Source organism: Gekko japonicus, unplaced genomic scaffold (assembly GCF_001447785.1).
Source record: "Gekko japonicus isolate JY-2015 unplaced genomic scaffold, Gekko_japonicus_V1.1 scaffold172, whole genome shotgun sequence".
Lineage (NCBI taxonomy): Eukaryota > Metazoa > Chordata > Lepidosauria > Squamata > Gekkonidae > Gekko > Gekko japonicus.
The window spans coordinates 279,466-296,088 of NW_015162479.1; the positions used below are offsets into that span (position 1 = coordinate 279,466).

The 16,623-nt window shown below is 43.3% G+C and overlaps 1 protein-coding gene across 1 annotated transcript in view; it reads left to right on the plus strand.

The window, feature by feature from the left end:
* Positions 1–16,623, plus strand: part of EDIL3 (EGF-like repeats and discoidin I-like domains 3) — a 344,300-nt gene that overhangs the window by 55,754 nt on the left and 271,923 nt on the right. The window contains exons 2-3 of the mRNA XM_015405823.1: positions 8,386–8,529; positions 10,501–10,629. Of these exons, the coding sequence (XP_015261309.1) occupies positions 8,386–8,529; positions 10,501–10,629 (273 nt within the window). The remainder of the gene's footprint in view (positions 1–8,385; positions 8,530–10,500; positions 10,630–16,623) is intronic.

Sequence of the window (16,623 nt, forward strand, 5' to 3'; positions counted from 1 at the left end):
AAAAGCCTCAACATATGAAAAGAAAAAGGAAATAAAAGTGAATATTCAACCCTTTTTAAACCTCACATGTAAAAGACAAGCAGGAAAACTGCCAGTGCTCCTCTGGAAACCAGAACACCCTGGGAATAGGCCAAGTATTGGGAGTTGTAAGGATCTGACCCCTCTCCCCATGAAAAGATACACACAGGTACAGGAATTGATAATTACCCAGGTTTGTCTAAGAGATGACAGCTGAGGTGATAGAAATACCTGCCATGTCTACAGCTCAAGACAGAAATGCACAATGGATAAGCTAATCAAATAAGAATAGCTTCTAAGTGGTGTAATATTAGCCCAAAGGAGTTCCAGAACCACAATCTGAGTACTTGATGTCAGAAAAGATCCAACATGACCTTGGTTAGCATTTTTCTTGCTAGCTGTTTAAAAAATGGAATAATTAGGTTTTCAAAATGGTAGCCAAAGAGACAGAAGTTTCCTTGCTCAAATGCTTTGTGAGGACCAGGAAAAGTGGCACCATATCAGCTTCTAAATGTGATCATTTAGCCATTGAATATTGCTGGTGAAGAAGAAGAAATCTAGCAGTTGGGCTTTTTTGCACAATACTTTCCAAACTGGGCTAGTCCACTCGAGCAGTGAGAACTTGGAATTTTAGCATCACAGCAAGCATATGGAATTGTGAGCCAGTTTCTGCAATTATGTTTATAATCATAATGGATTGCTGATATTTCATTGGCTCACTGCATAATGGACTATGTTTGGCCATAATCCCTTTCAGTGAATGCATACAGAGAGGGGGGAAATCAGTATCATATATGGTGGCTCTGCTCTCATTCTCCACTCATTCACTTAAATGACTATACAGAAATGTCTCCAGGGGATTAGGAATTCTGTTTTCAGGGTACTTATATGTATGGTGCATCTAGTGGTATAGTCTGAATGCAGACATGTAGATGGGGGGGGAGGATCTACCACATCTACATATGCACTCAGTAAACACAGACTGACTATCTAAAATGACTAATATTATTTTTAAATAAAAATTGTTACTCAGTTTAAAATATGCATTTAGAGGTCCTGACTGAGGAATGAATCTAAACGTAGCTATGAACAGTAGGAAGTATTTCAAGAAATAGCCAGTACTTCCCTCCCAATCAAACATGTTTTATAGAAAGAGTGCTATTTTTGTTGTTATACATTCACAGAAAACTGAAATTGTTTGTAGGAAAATGGGGACCTATAATGCCATTAGGCATTAGTGGTCAGTTTTCTAATTCCATATTTAATTGTTGGCTCTTCTGAGTCACTATGTGAAACAGGATTTTGGACTACATAGATCACTGGTCTGATCCTTCATGGCTTTTCTGGTGTTCTTATATTAATAAAATGATGGGATGAGATATTCATAAATTGCTTATTCACTTTGTCTCAAAATGTAGAGAAGAATGACACTTTCTCTAGTTTTCCAGGTTAAAACTTGGTCATCCAAAACTCTTTGAAGTCTCTGGATATGAAACGGGTAATGCCACAACTAACAGGAGATGGGGAAGGAGGAGGCGAGTGAGCATGGCATGTTTGTCCTCAACACTGTGGCTCTCAACACCCCTTAATCCTCTTGACATGGAATATAGATTGCTCTAAGACTATCTAGAAAATGTATTTTTTTTTCTGCCTTCTCAGACTGCAGGCACAGTTAGGCATTTCGTACAGGTAGTGAAAGCTCTCTGTGCCAGTCTCTGACATGTTACAACAGTCTAGCTAGAATCTAAATCATTGTGTGGAACATAATCCCGTGATACACTGTGATGAAAGTTTTCCCTAGAAATGAGAAATCTGGTGTTCATTCTCTTCAACCTTACCAAGACTGCTTGGCTCCTGATAAAGATCATCTGTTCAATTGAACAATATGAACACTGGAACATTATCTTATGCCCACAATTCCTTTTTAATTTGAATCAAATGCCCCTATGGGTTTGCATAAGCTATATTTTCTTTGCCAAGTTAATTATTAACCTTGCTGGAAATATATTTACCTGAGCATCTTCAAGTTGAGTCCGCAATGTTTTTCCCCCTTCCTAAAGAGGTACCATGTTGATCCCCATATGATTGGCCTCTAGTTACCTTTAGTGCCCCCAAAGAATGCTGTGAACAGCATGAAATGCACCCAAAGAACACTGGGGTGGAGCAGGAAAACATATGCTTTCAAATGTGGGAAGGCAGCAGGTCATTGGTTTTCTGCCTGAACCAGTATGCAACTCCCTCAGATGCTTCATTGGCAGGATGCACAACAAACATGAAACAGGTGCACGGATGACAATTTTCAGAATGACCTACTTCCCTAACAACTGGCAGAGTTAACTCCCATCCTTCCTGTTCATTTGGAAGAGAGACGGATTCAGCACAGGCTATTATAGCGCTAAAATCATGGCTCTAAAATTAAAACAGCACACATGGCTTTGTAAATATTCATACGGAAGGGTGATGCTAGGATTGCTGTGATCTGTTCCCTATCCACCCACAGAGCTCATAACATTCCTCTGCAAAACTAAGCAGACATGATTAATAATGTATAAAATTTCTCACATAGTAGTTAGTGCTCATTAACCCAGATGAACATGCTTCCCTTGGCACTCCTTAAAGAGATATTTTATATAAAAAATCTTTTTAAACAGACACAGAAAATCAAATTCAAACCCAGGTCCAGCAACAGTGATCTGTGCTCAGAAACGTGTTGTTGTTTTTTGTCCATGGATCATCATTCTGGATACAGTCCCACTCATGTTAAAGGACTAGAGCTGCCAACTAAATCAAGACATCTTAAGTTATTAATCATGAATTTTATTGGCTGAATACATAACAGTTCAGAGGGAAAAGACATGCAATGTTATAACTTTTTGTGCATATTATTGGTGTAGAATAATATGAGGGGATACCTGCCATACATTTTGGCAAGTTCTCATACTGAAATCTGTGTTAACAAATCTGGTGGTGGTGGAAAGTGCTGTCACGTTACAGCTGACTTATGGTGACCTGTAGGGTTTTCAGGGCAAGAGATATTCAGAGGTGGTTTGCCATTGTCTGCATCTGCACCGCAAGCCTGGGCTTCCTTGGTTGTCTCCCATCCAAATGATAGCCAGCACCAACCCTGCTTTGCTTCATCTGATGAGATCTGATGAGTCTGGGCTAGCCGGAACCATCCAGGTCAGGACAACAAATTTACATTACTTTAATGGATTACTCTTGGCAACTAAAATGGATGCTAGGGGTGTGCATTCAGATACAAGTGACCTGAAAATATACCTTATTGGTATTTTTTGGTTATATTTCAGCATCCCAAAGATACCCCCCCCAAAAAAAAATCCCCCCAAACATCCTGGATACATTAGGGATTTTCCAGGAAGAATGGGAACCAGCATAGCAGGCTCCTGGAGTCTGTTTTTTTGCACACATACTCTTGCTTGGAGTGTAATTCTAATCTTCACATCAGTCCTTTTGAGCTGGCATAGCCACAATGACACTGAGTTTTTCTGGGCACTGTACATTGCACTGGTTCTGCTGGGCTCCATTGTGTAGCTGGCATTGCCGCAATGGTGCTGGGTTCTGCTGGGTACTCTGGATTGCACTGGTACTGCTGGACACTCTGCATTGCACCAGTTCTTTTAGGCTTGCAAAAAATCCCCCCCCCCTTCAATTTCTACTGCAGAGATTCTCTGGTTTGACCTTAGTCCTGCTTGCTTTGCCCTGCCACAGTGGCTCTGGTTCTGATGGGCACATTGCACTGGTTCTGCTGGGCTTCAAAAATCCCCCCCTTCAGTTTCTACTGCAGAGATTCTTGGGGACTTTGATTCAGTTCTGCTGGGCTTCTATTGCTATTTTCCCCTCCATTGGAAACAATGGAGGATGGGAGTACTTTATTTGGAAGTCCATATTATTGAAACCCCTTGTCCAATCATTTTGAAACTTGGGTGTTCTTCTGAGGAAAGGCACCAGCAGCTATGCTGCAAATTTGGTGCCTTTACCTTTAAAGAAGCCTCCCCAGACCCTTGGATACCCCAGGATAGATTCCTCATTGAGTATAATGGTCCCCATAGGGTATAATGGAGCCGGGGGGATGGGATTCCTGGAAAATCCCAAATCCAAATACTGTACTGGTAGTGGTATTTGGGAATATTGGGAAATACCAGTATTTTTCAAGTCCCATATACCCAATTTCAAAACCAAAAAGATCCCCCCCACACACACACACACTGCTAATGGATGATATGAGAAGACCTCATTTGCAGCACTTGGGACTTCTCTGTTCTCTGAGGGGTCACAATACAATCAGCTCCTGCCAGTTTCACTTTCTCACTCATTGAGTCACCTGTGCTTAGGGTTTCCATGGCACGAGGCCTTCCACTGATCTTCTACACTGCCTGCCTGTGTGCCAGTATGTCATTTCCAGGTACAACACCCCCATGTCCCTGGCCTTAGCTGAAACATCTGCAGAGGAAGCAAACTGTGTGGGGCAGTAGTGATTGTTCATTCTGGAGAAAGAGAAATACCGTACTAAATATGTAAATAGCGGTCCATGAATCAACTTGCATGTTTTTACCGTTTTCTCTTGTTAACCTGTAGAATTATCTTTCTCTTAGGAAGTTCAAATACTGTGTGCTATGTTTTCTAGGTTGATTGCTTCAGAATAGAGGTGATTGGCTGCTGCTGCTTCACTGGGGTTCAATAGTTAAAATACTTCTTTCCCCTGAATGTTCAATTTACCTTCAGGGCTGGGGTCTGAGACCTGTGCTCTTGCAATAAAGTTGAGAAAAGGAAGGCATTGGCAGTTAGAAAATGAACAGATGGAAGCAGAAAACTGTGAGTTTAGGTAGGTCGGACACAGCCTCTGGGGCTGCAAAGGTCCACACTGTTGCTTTGGGAACCTAGTGTAGGATCAGTGGTTTTGCTGCCTTCTGTAGGAATCACTTTGCTTCCATTGTCCTCTCTTAGTGTATAAATCAAAGAGGTATTAATATCTCAAAGAAGTATTAATATCTCTAAATCTAAAGGTTGAAAGCATATTTCAAATCCACCATAAATGTCCTGTGCACCAGAGGCAGCTATATAGCACTTACTGTGAATTAGCCAAGCCAGGAACATTTACCTGTACGTACAAGAACAAACTCTTGGAAATTACAGTTAGTAGCATATGCTAACATAACACATGGAACCATAAAGAGAAGACATTCAGTTGGGAAAATGTATGAACTGTTCTCATGTAGTTTGCTATTATGAAATCAGACTTGAGAAGTAAGATGGGGCAAAGCACAAGAAATGTGCAATTCAGAATGCAATTTAAATTCATAGTGATGTCTGACATCCAAGTGTTTAATCAAACTCCAGTGAAGTCAGTGTGAAGCTATTTAAATAGACATGTTCATGCTAATGCAATGCTCTACATGACAGCTGCCCCATTTGAAATGCTAGAGCCAGAAATGCTTTTATTGAGACTCTGCCAAAGTTTTTACGACAAAACTTTACTTAAAAGGGGAAAAAAACACTTAAAAAGACAAGCTGCAACTCTTAAACCCCATTAGAAATAGTAGGCAAGGACTTCCAGGGGGCATCTCATTTCTTCTAGACTTTCTTCTCACCCTTCTGGTTCTTGATTCCAGTTTTTGGGTAAGGTTTGTTTTCCCCTCCCTGTGTCTTACTGGCATCTCATTTCCCCCTCCCATGGTATTTTCTCTGTTCCTTCCCTGAAAGCCGCCACAACATTTTCCCTTTTCCTGCTTCCTTCTCTCCTTCTCACTCACCATCCAAGCAAACTTTTATATGTTCCCAATCACCATTATTTGTTTCATTTATACCCCACATTTCTCCACAGTCTGGATCAAAAGTAGCTTACATTATTCTCTCCTCCATTTTATCCTCAATCCTGTGAGGTAGTTTCAGCTGAGAATGTATAACTGGCCCAAGGTTGCCCAGTGAGTTTCCACAGCATAGTGATTATTCGAAACTGGGTCTTCCAGATCCTAGTCTGAAACTAGGCTTTTGTGGGGTGGTTGTTTGAACAGTAGCAAGCAGCCAGCTGTAGGTAGGGTTGCCAACCCCCTGATAGGGATGGGTTTTCCCCCAATTTTTGGGGCCCCAATCCACTGCCAGCCAGCTGACTGGTAGGGGGAGCCCCACCCCTAAAGAGCCCCACCGTGCCCAATGCCCCAGGACAATATCATCAGTGACCCCACAGTCCAATTTCCCTGAGTGAGGACCTGCATCTATACAGTGAGCAGATGCTGCAAATGGACAGAGCATTAGAGATCAACATGGTGACTTCTGACAACCAGCCTAAGGAGAAAATTCTTAGCCCTCTTTACTCTGAGATCCCCACCTATGTGGCTTTTCTTATGCTTGGGTGAGCCAGCTTGTTGTAGCCAGGGTCCAGCCTACCTAAGGGACCGCCTTTCCCCGCATGTTCCCCCAAGGGCACTACGGTCGGGGAGCCAAAACCTCCTGGATATCCCAGGCCCAAGAACCATCAAATTTGCTGTGCCCGGGGCCAGGGCATTCTCGGTGGAATGAGCTCCCAGAAGAGATCCGGGCCCTGCGGGACCTTGTAGAGTTCCACAGGGCCTGCAAAACAGAGCTCTTCCACCAGGCTTTCGAGTAGGAGCCGCTGCCACCATTATTCCACCAACGCTTTTTCCATCACCGCACTCTACCACCGCTGGTGCGGGTATCATCGGGGGTGCGAGATGTCTCTGGCGGATGACAGGGTTGTGGGGACATATACTGCTGTTGTTCTGTTATAACATCTTCAGAACACCATCTTGGTTTTATGATTCGGAGTGAGTATTGGAGCACCGATATTTTCAATAATTGTATTATGTTGTATTATTGTATTTTTATACTGTTCTTATTGTTTTAATCTGGCATTTATGCCCTTGTTATCCACCCTGAGCCTTCGGGGAGGGCGGGATACAAATCTAAAGAATAAATAAAAAATAAATAAAAATAAGAGTGACAGGCTCTAATCTGGAAAACTGGGTTTGATTCCCCTCTCCTCTACATGAAGCCAGCTGGGTGACCTTGGGTCAGTCACAGTTCTCTCAGTATTCTCAGCTTCACCTATATCACAGGGTGTCTGTTGGAAGGGAATGTGAATGTAAGCTGCTTCAAGACTCCTTTAGGTAATGGAAAGTGGGGTATAAAACCAACTCTTCTTCTTTTCTCTTCCTCCTCCTCCTTAGAATCATAGAGTTGGAAATGACCTCCAGGGTCATCTAATCCAACCCCCTACATAATGCAGGAAATTCACAAATACCTCTTCCTCACCCCAGTGACCCCTGCTTTATGCCCAGAAAAGGGGGGATGCTCCAGGATCCCTGGCCAAACTGGCCTGAAGAACAATTGCTTCCAGACCCCAAAGAGTTGATCAGCATTTCCCTGAGTGTGTAAGAAAGGGCCACAAGAACTAAGCAGTGATGCAACCCTTCCTGCCCTCCCTTTTTGTGATCTGCCTAAGTTCAAAGAATCAGCATTGCTGTTAGATGGCCATCTAACCTCCGTTTGAAAACCTCCAAAGAAGGAGAGCCCACCACCTCCTGAGGAACCCTGTTCCACTGAGGAACTGCTCTGTCAGGAAGTTCTTCCTAATGTTTAGCCAAAAACTCTTTTCTGGTCTGACCTTCTGGGGCAATAGAAAACAACTCCACCCCATCCTCTATAAGACAGCCCTTCAAGTACTTGAAGATCTACTATCAAGAAAAACAGACAGACAGATTGTTGAGTGTATATCTTTCAGTTCTGACCCAAGGGTAATGGTTCCAGCAAAGGCAACATGGTTTTGCCACCCCTTTCTATAGGGTTTAACTTATTTAAGTTGGCCAACGTATTTAAACCAAGGGTGATTTCTCACGAGAGCTGCCTCGCAGCACAGCGCCGTTTGCCTCGACACAAACGTGTCAATTTCACACCCGAAGCTCCGGGGCTGCATTTTGACTCGGGGCTTCGCCCGATTTCCTCCGCAGTTTGTGTGAAATTGACACGTTTGTGTCGAGGCAAACGGCGCTGTGCTGCGAGGCAGCTCTCGTGAGAAATCACCCCAACTTATTTAAAACACCCCATCAGCTCTTTGTGTATCCTCACCTTACATACCAGGCATGTACCTTTGATAAACACAGGGGTGCCCCCTAGTCTCGACCAGCTCAGCAACAACCTAGAAAGGATCACAAGCAACACCAACCAAAGTTATGACTGACTGCCCCCGCAGTCGAGGGCAAGCTAAGTTTTAATGATAGGCTGTCACATTTTGCTGGTGCCTGGCGCCTTATAACTTTTGATAGTTGGGTTTTATTCATTATTATTAATGGTTATAGATTAGAGTTGTGTTCCCTCTCCCTTGTCAAATAGCATTTACAGTGGCTGACAACACATACCCAGAATTGAAGTTTCAGTTGAAAGAACTTCTAGATAAAGGGGTGGTAGAGGAGGTTCCCAATGGTTTACTCTCTGTAGGTTTCCACTCAAGATTCTTTTTAGTAGACAAAAAGGATGGTGGGCACAGACTGATTTTAGATCTTAGGTCATTAAACAAGCATTTGATTGTTTCAAAGTTTAGAATGGTCTCCTTGTCTTCTGTGATTGAGTTACTTAATTTGGATATGAGGTTTGCAGTCTTAGTTTTAAAGGATGCTTATTTCCATTTGTCAGTCCCACAGACGATTTTTACATTTTCACAAAGGTAGTAGGTTTTTCTATTACATTGCACTCCCTTTGGGTTAGCTACCACTCCAAGAGTTTTCATTAAATGTATGGCTGTTGTGGTTGTGCACCCTTACTAGGGTGACTGGCTGATAGTTACACACAGCCATGAATTATTGTCTGACCAAATTCACAAGGTTATCATCTTGTGGAACCCATCTTGGAGTAATAAGATTTAACTTCTAGAGCACCGCACTTTATTTAATTATGCTGTTTTTATGCTGTTTTAACTGTTTGTTATGGCATTTCCCTCTGTTGTTAGCCACGCTGAGCCCATTCGGGGAGGGCGGGATAAAATCTAATAAATAAATAAATAAATACCTGCACAGACTTGGGTCTAGTACTGAATTTGGAGAAGTCTTGGCTCAAGCCGTCTCAGAATGTTCAGTTTATTGGTGCTTCTCTGGACTCCCTGTGGATATGGCTTTCCTGCCCCCTGACAGAGCAAAAAGCCTTAAGGCAATGGTGATGGCTTGTATCAGGAAACAATGGCAACCAGTTAGAATTTGCCAGGGTAAATGTTGGACTTCCTCTTTATCAATAAACTGCATCAGTGTCTCCATGAATAGGTAGATTTATTGTATTCTTAATTATGGTTTTAAATTTCAAGATTAGTATCTAGGGGTTGTGGGTTAGCATCAGAGAGAGAGTAATCATCAGTCTGTCCTAGTTAATTGTGATGGTCTTGGTAAGAATCCATCTTTAAGTGCCATCATTCATTGAAGGGAACTCACCTTTTGGTCGTGGCTTTTTTCCATTAATGAAAATACATCAATAGAACACTTCAGAGCATTTTAATGTTATATATTTTGTTGTCTGGGAGAACAATGACAAGCTTGCTTTGGCAATCACCCATATTAACAATATTAACAATATATCCAGAGGTCATTTCGGGGGGGAACGTGGGGGGAACGCAGTTCCCCCAGGTGAGGTGCAGGGGGGCGGGGCACATGACAAAGCCCCGCCCCCTGCTTCCGGCCGCCTCGCTTCCAGCCCTCATTCAGCCAGGAGGAGGCAGGAGAAGAGGGAGGGTAAGTTGCTTCCTCCCCACCTCTCCCCACCCCTGCCTGCCTAGGGCCAGGGAGGGCCTTGGCGGGGCTTCCTCGCACTCCCGCTGGCCTTGCAGGTCCACCGCCGGGCCCCTGATGTCAGGGGGTGTGGCATATGCTAATGAGTTATGCTAATGAGTTCCCCTAGCTCTTTTTCTACGAAATGACCCCTGAATATATCTATAACGACATATTTCCCTGGAACCAGGGTGCTTTTGGTGTAGTGGTTAAGTGCTCGGATAATCTGGGAGAGCCGGGTTTGATTCCCCACTCCTCCACTTGCACCTGACTGGATGACCTTGGGCAAGCCGTAGTTCTGATAAGAGCTGTCCTTGAAAAAGAGCAGTTTCTGTCAAAAGCTCTCTCGGCCCCACCTACCTCACAGGGTGTCTGTTGTGGGGAGGGGAAGGGAAAGGAGTTTGTAAGCCGCCCTGAGACACCTTTGGGTAGTGAAGGGCGGGGTATAAATCCAATCCTTCTTCTTCTTCTTCTTTGGGGGAAAGTGGTGCCAGAACTCTCAAGAGGGAAATGAACATTTCAATCTGTGTACTGAAAACTCATGAACCTTTAAACATTTTAAAAATAATTTTGCCAAAGAGGTTCCAGAACTTCATTCCGGTGCGTTCCCCCAGAAAAAAAGCCCGGCCTAGGATAGTATATTCCTCTAGAATGATATATTCCAAAGACTGAAAGAGACCCTTTGTTTAATTCACAGGAGATGTGTGTGACTCCAACCCTTGTGAAAATGGAGGCATTTGTCTGTCAGGGTTGGGAGATGACTTCTATTCTTGTGAGTGTCCTGATGGCTTCACAGACCCCAACTGTTCTAGTGTTGTGGAGGTTGGTAAGTGCAAATAAAACATAACAAAACAAAACAAAACCAAACCCATTGTTGATGTGTATCATTAATTGCTGAATATATAAATACATGCATTTTTGCAGTGCTCAGATCATTATCTTGTTCACTAGTAATACTGTGATTTTAGTGTTTGTGGTGTTTCTATTATCTTACATGTCTGTAATAAATGGCTGGATCCCTCACTCAGTTAATCTATCCATTATTCTGACATTTGGGAATAGGTTGAAATAATTTGTGTGTGGTAGTTTACTTACCTTGTGGCCAAAATGTATAGTATATCTGGCTATGCTATCACCACCATTCATTGGCAGGAATTTCTATTGTGTAGTATGCAAAATTCCCCATATAATGCAAGAAATCACAGCATGTAAAAGCTATCATGAGGGAGTTATTTCAAATAGCCTTGTCATGGATGGCATGATGTGCAAAGAGGCCTTTAGGAATCATTTGTGCTGGACCAATAAGTCCAAGTGGACTTTTGATAGCAGAGTTAACAATTCAGAAATAATCACAGTGGATTCAAAATATAAGTAGAGTATTAACATTTCAAAGATGTCAAATGATTTCTCATACTGTACATATTAGTTATCATGAGCCTGCAAGCAATAGCACATTATTGAAGACATTTTAAAGCTATTTCCTGTCTATGGCCAGTGTGTGGAAGGAAGCTTTTGTGGGATAGCAAAAATAATACAGTTGGTTTGTCAAGCAAATGAAGCATTGCAACCTAGTCAAGAATGTGGAGAAATGGAGGCCCAGGGAAATTAAAGCTTTGAAGTTTAGTTGTACTTGGCCAGGAAACTTCAGTGTTGCTCATTATATTTCAGTAGTTTCCAGACCAGTTTTCTCAGTTAATGAGGGGGGAAAAAGATTTGTTGTCTTCCAACTCTACAAAGTCAGCCTGGGATTCATGAGTCAGGCCACTTTTTCCTTTTCATGAATCATCTTCAGTAAATAAAAGTTAAACAGGCTAAAGGAAATCCGCAGTGACAATGCTAAGTGTCCCAACGCATGCCAACAGACTCACTGCATAGTGATAGTGGTTTTAATGTGTATCACAGGCTAAACAACTCATAGGACTAGTTGACAAACAAAGCAGAGAGTGGTGGCGATGTGGTCTCGGAGTCCTGAGTGGTAGAATGGTCTGCATGACTTCAGACTGTAGCTGGTAAATTCTACCTTTTGGTGTTTTGTTGCACAAAAACTTTCATGCAAAAAAAAAGTAGTATAATGGGGAGAAAGAATCTACCTCTTCTCATGGTTGTCATGTCGGTTTTCTGTTTGCAAGGAGTTTTTTCAACATTTAAAAGCATTTAAAAGTGTGATTCTGCACATACAGTCAGAAGTGGTTCAGTCCATTCCACCTCTTCAAGACTCTGCTACCTTATCCCCCTGCATGCATGAACCAGGCCTTTGTTATTTGACTTTTCTGGTGAGCGTTAAGAGTATCACCTTTGCATAAGAATCCAACTAAGCCTCATGTTTGAAAAGGCCTTAACTTCATTAAGCATATCTTAAATGTAGGTACATCTACCATTATAACTAAGTGTCATTTGAAGGAGTATACATTGCCTTCAACCTCCAGTCAATTGTCTATGCTGAGGGAAGCAGACAGGTGAACTGAAAAGGCTGTAGGGTATGCCTCACAATTTGTGACCCATCAAGTTGCAATCAGCCAACCAACCAGGTATCTGGCAGGTCACAGTGCATAAATGATGGACTGCTGTCAACGTCATGGGTCACAAGTTGTGGAAATGGAGGAAGAAAATGGCAATATGAAAGGAGGGAAAGCAGAACTGAAGGGCAATCACTGAAATATATTGGTTGAACTTTAGCCAATATATTTCAGTAACTGCCCTTCGGTTCTACTTTCCCTCTTTTCACATTGCCATTTTCTTCCTACATTTCCAAAACTTGTGACCCATGATGTTGACAGCAGTCCATCAATTATGTGCTGTGACCTGCCAGATACCTGGTTGGTTGGCTGATTGCAACTTTATAGTATTTCTGTGGGTTCTAATATGTCACAATGCAAACTGCTTATCATGGGTCAGCCTGAGCTCAGCATGAAGTCCTCAGGGGACGAGGACTCCTCAGGAGAAGGGGAGCCACACGTGGCTGGCTCTGAGTCAGCAGAAGCCACCAAGCAGGTTGATGAACTACAGGCTGACCAAGACTCACCACCAACACTTGATCCACAGCCACCACCCAGCTCTGATGCAGCAGGTGAGACTCAAGTGATTAAAACCAGTCCACCAAGCTCACCGCCACCCTTTGAGTGCCGGAGGCAGAAGCTTAGAAGGGAGCTGCAAGCAAGGAGAAAGAATGAGGCAGAGTGCATGTCTTCTGGCCTGTTGTCAGCTGCTTGCTAATGACAGCCTGGAGTAGTTGCAGCAGTACTACCAAGCAGCTGGCTGCTAACAATGGCCTGTTGGGAAGTGCCTATAAAACTAGGACTGGGAGTGGAAACAACAAGTCATTCTGCTGGACTCTGTGACCTTGCTTTCTGTGTGTGACCCTGGGCTGGCTTGGGACTTTGACTTTGTGATTCTCTGGCTTGTAGATGACCCTTGAACCTCCTGCCTATGTTCTCTGCTTTACCACTTCTGGTAACAATTCTCTGGCTTGTGCACTTTTGGCTTGTGGACTTCTGGGACTGGGCTTTGTGTGAGCATCTGAATGAGTCTGGTGTTCCTGCCTGTGCCTCCTGCATGACACAGCTTTTCAAAACTCTAGGCAAATCAGCAATTTAACCTGATAAAATATTATATTTGCTCCCCAAAAATTGTTTGTTCCAAATAGTGATGATGTAACTGCATGTCATCCAGTTTGCCTGTCCAGATAGCAAATTATTCATATCTAGATATGTGGTAAGTTACCTAGTTTATATGTAAGATGAGAGCTAGCAAGCCATAAAACTGAACAGATGACAGAAGCATATACCAACTGAAATTATTATGATCTAATCTAAATGCACAGTGAGTACATTTCAGTAACACCAGCCAATTTGCCAGCATCAGCTGTCATATTGCAGACTATTGTTGGCATGTCTTCATTCCAACAAGAATCTTTGAGAAGGTGGCACTTTCAACCCTTTTCATATTTCCCTTTCCAGATGACAATCCTCAAGGAACCAGACTTGGCCTAGTTTTTCATCCTTACATTGTGGTGTTAGGCATTTTCCTTTCATTTTTATTTCCCCCATCCATGTGCCATCTGTGAATAGGTGGTTCCCTACTTTGACCAAGCATTCCCCTAGAATGTAAACATGCAACCTACACTAAGAGCCAAACTATTGGCCCCTGCCACACGGGGGGGGGGGGGGGAGCGAGGACAAAGGGGGGGTCTTTTGAAAGTTGCACCAAAAGAGACATGCGGCGGCGGGATCACATAGATCCCCTGAGCTGCTGCGCAGTTCCTCCCTGGCACTATCAGATGCCGGGGGGGGGGAGCCACTGAAGGAAAGACACAGGAGCCGAACTGCGCATGTGTGCGCATGCGCAGTTTGACCGGGAGCCTGGATTGCTCTGGACGACGGGCGCACCGGCAATCCCATGGCTGTGCTCGATGCGGCGTTCCTGGTAAGACCTCCTCTGTAGGAGGTTCTTTTTTGCAGTGGGTTTTCCATCTTTAGGGATGGATCGGGGACGGGTGCGCTCCGCTTCCCAGATGTTGCGGTGAGATCGCACCCATTTGCTGCGCCCCCGATCCATTCCTCTCCCGGGCCAAAACCTCCGTGTGACCGGGACCTATGTTATTTTTTCACTTGTTTTTCTTTGTTCCCTGCAGCCTCACAGCAATGGTGAACTGCCTCAAAAGAGAGAGAGAGAGAGAGCCCAAACAGGCTCAGAAGAGCAGCATGAATGGAGGAAGAGCTCCTCCCTCCCCCCGCCAAGCAGTTTCTTTCATGAAAACCACACTGGGGGGAGTTATTTCACCAATTTTGCTGCTCTACATAAAGTATATGTGCATGTGGAACAGCAAAATTGGTGAAAAGCCCCCCATTAGTGTGTGTTTTGCATGATAAAATAGTGGGGGGAGCAGGACCCCTCCCCCCACTGCCATTCAGAGCCCACTTGGGATGTCCTTCTTCTTTTTTAGAAGTAGTTTCCCACAGTTGCTGTGTGGCTTTGGAGAACACAGGAAAACAAGGGTAAACAAGTGATAAATGTAACATATAGTGTCACGACCCCGCCTTGCCATCTCTGTGCTACCGCCCAAGCTTAGGGCTGCCTTAGAGACCCTGGGCAATTTTACCTTTATCAGGGTCATTTCAACCAGCACAATAGTGAATAAACTGAGATAGTTTGGTAGCTTATCTTTTCTAATAGCCTGAGCGTTTCCGAAGGCGCAATGGATTGGTCATTGACTCTGTCTAATTATAAAAATATATATTTGTTGCAAAGAACAATGACAGTTAAAACCACAAGCAATGTAAGGGAAAAGACGAGTGTACAAAGACAAACAAAACAAAGAAACCTAACTCTCTAGTTACTTAACCTTGAGTAGATAGTCCTCAGTAGCAATACTGTAGTAGCTGGGCTTTGTGCCAGGGAATAGTCTTGCCTCCTCCCAATGTAACAGTCCTAGACCAAGGTTACTGTCCATCTCTCCTGGAAGGGTGCTGTAATTCTCCTGCATACATCCTGGCCTTTCACTCCAGCATAACTTTGAGCAGATGCACACAGTTCCTAGCGTCCAGACTCAGCTTCTGGCTCTCTCTGGCTTTTCTAGCTAGTCTCTAGCTGCCTGCTTGCTTCCTACTAAATAGTAGCTCAGCTGTCATGTAATTACTACCCTAATTAGTGGTTGACACGTGGTGATCTAGATCTTTGGCTGTCAAGATTTCCCTTAGTCATGCTGAGGTTTGACAGTATCCAGCTGCACTAAGTTGTAACAACGGGTCATTGTTAACAGGTGGTTGTATCAGAGTTACCTGTTCTACTCACGTGATTCTTCTAAGACTTACTAACTAAACAATGCAAACACTTACAGGTCTGATAGGCTTGACATATAGTATGGCTCTAAGTCAGTTGTTCCTCTTTGATATGGTTTCTATCCATAAAATTATACCTTTACCTTAGAACATGCAGTTGTAAGCCCATCTCTGGATTTTGAATTACTTTATCCATTATCCTGTACTATTTGGTATATTTAGTAGAAGCTACTTCTGAAACATCTGGCCCCACCAGTGGATCTCCTGATGGCACCTGGGTTTTGGTCACTCTGTGACACAGAGTGTTGGACTGAATGGCCCATTGGCCTGATCCAACATGACTTCGCTTATGTTCTTAACAGCAGAAATACCTTCAGCTCATCTGATAATCTCCTATATCTACCAAGACTTCTATATTGTAATGAGGTTCCATTCAAGTGATTTATTCCCCATTTTTTAAAGTGACGCTGTGTGACTGATGTGGAATTTGGAGTAGGAGACAGCAGTTAAGGTTGCTGCACTATCAAGGGTGAAGAGGTACAACTTTTGGCCAGAAAATGGGCAGCTTGTTTTTCCATGCTAGATCACATCTTTGCACTTCAAGTCATGGAATCCTGAATAACTACCATTCCCCGGCTCCAACTTGGAGTAAAGGGGCTAACTGGAAATACCTGTAACTTTGTGACAAACATGTTTGATAGGGAAACATACCACATGTAATGGCCACAGTCACTAATGAGCCAATCAACATATCAGTTTGCCTATCTCGAACCACCACCAACTGCGTTGGTGGAGTTTCATTTCCTTGCCTTGCAGGACGGGTTGCATCTGTTTAGTAGGTGACATCAATTCTACCTCAGGGTCATGGATGGTTGGGACAGAAAACTGAATGAGGTGGGAGACTACTCTTCCCACAAGACTGAGCAAAAATGTATGTGTGGAATAAACTCAGTAACACAGATTTAAACAAACATCAAACAGTTTATGTTTTTTTAAAGTGTATTTATTTATACTAACAGGCTGACTAATTGATTTGCTCATTC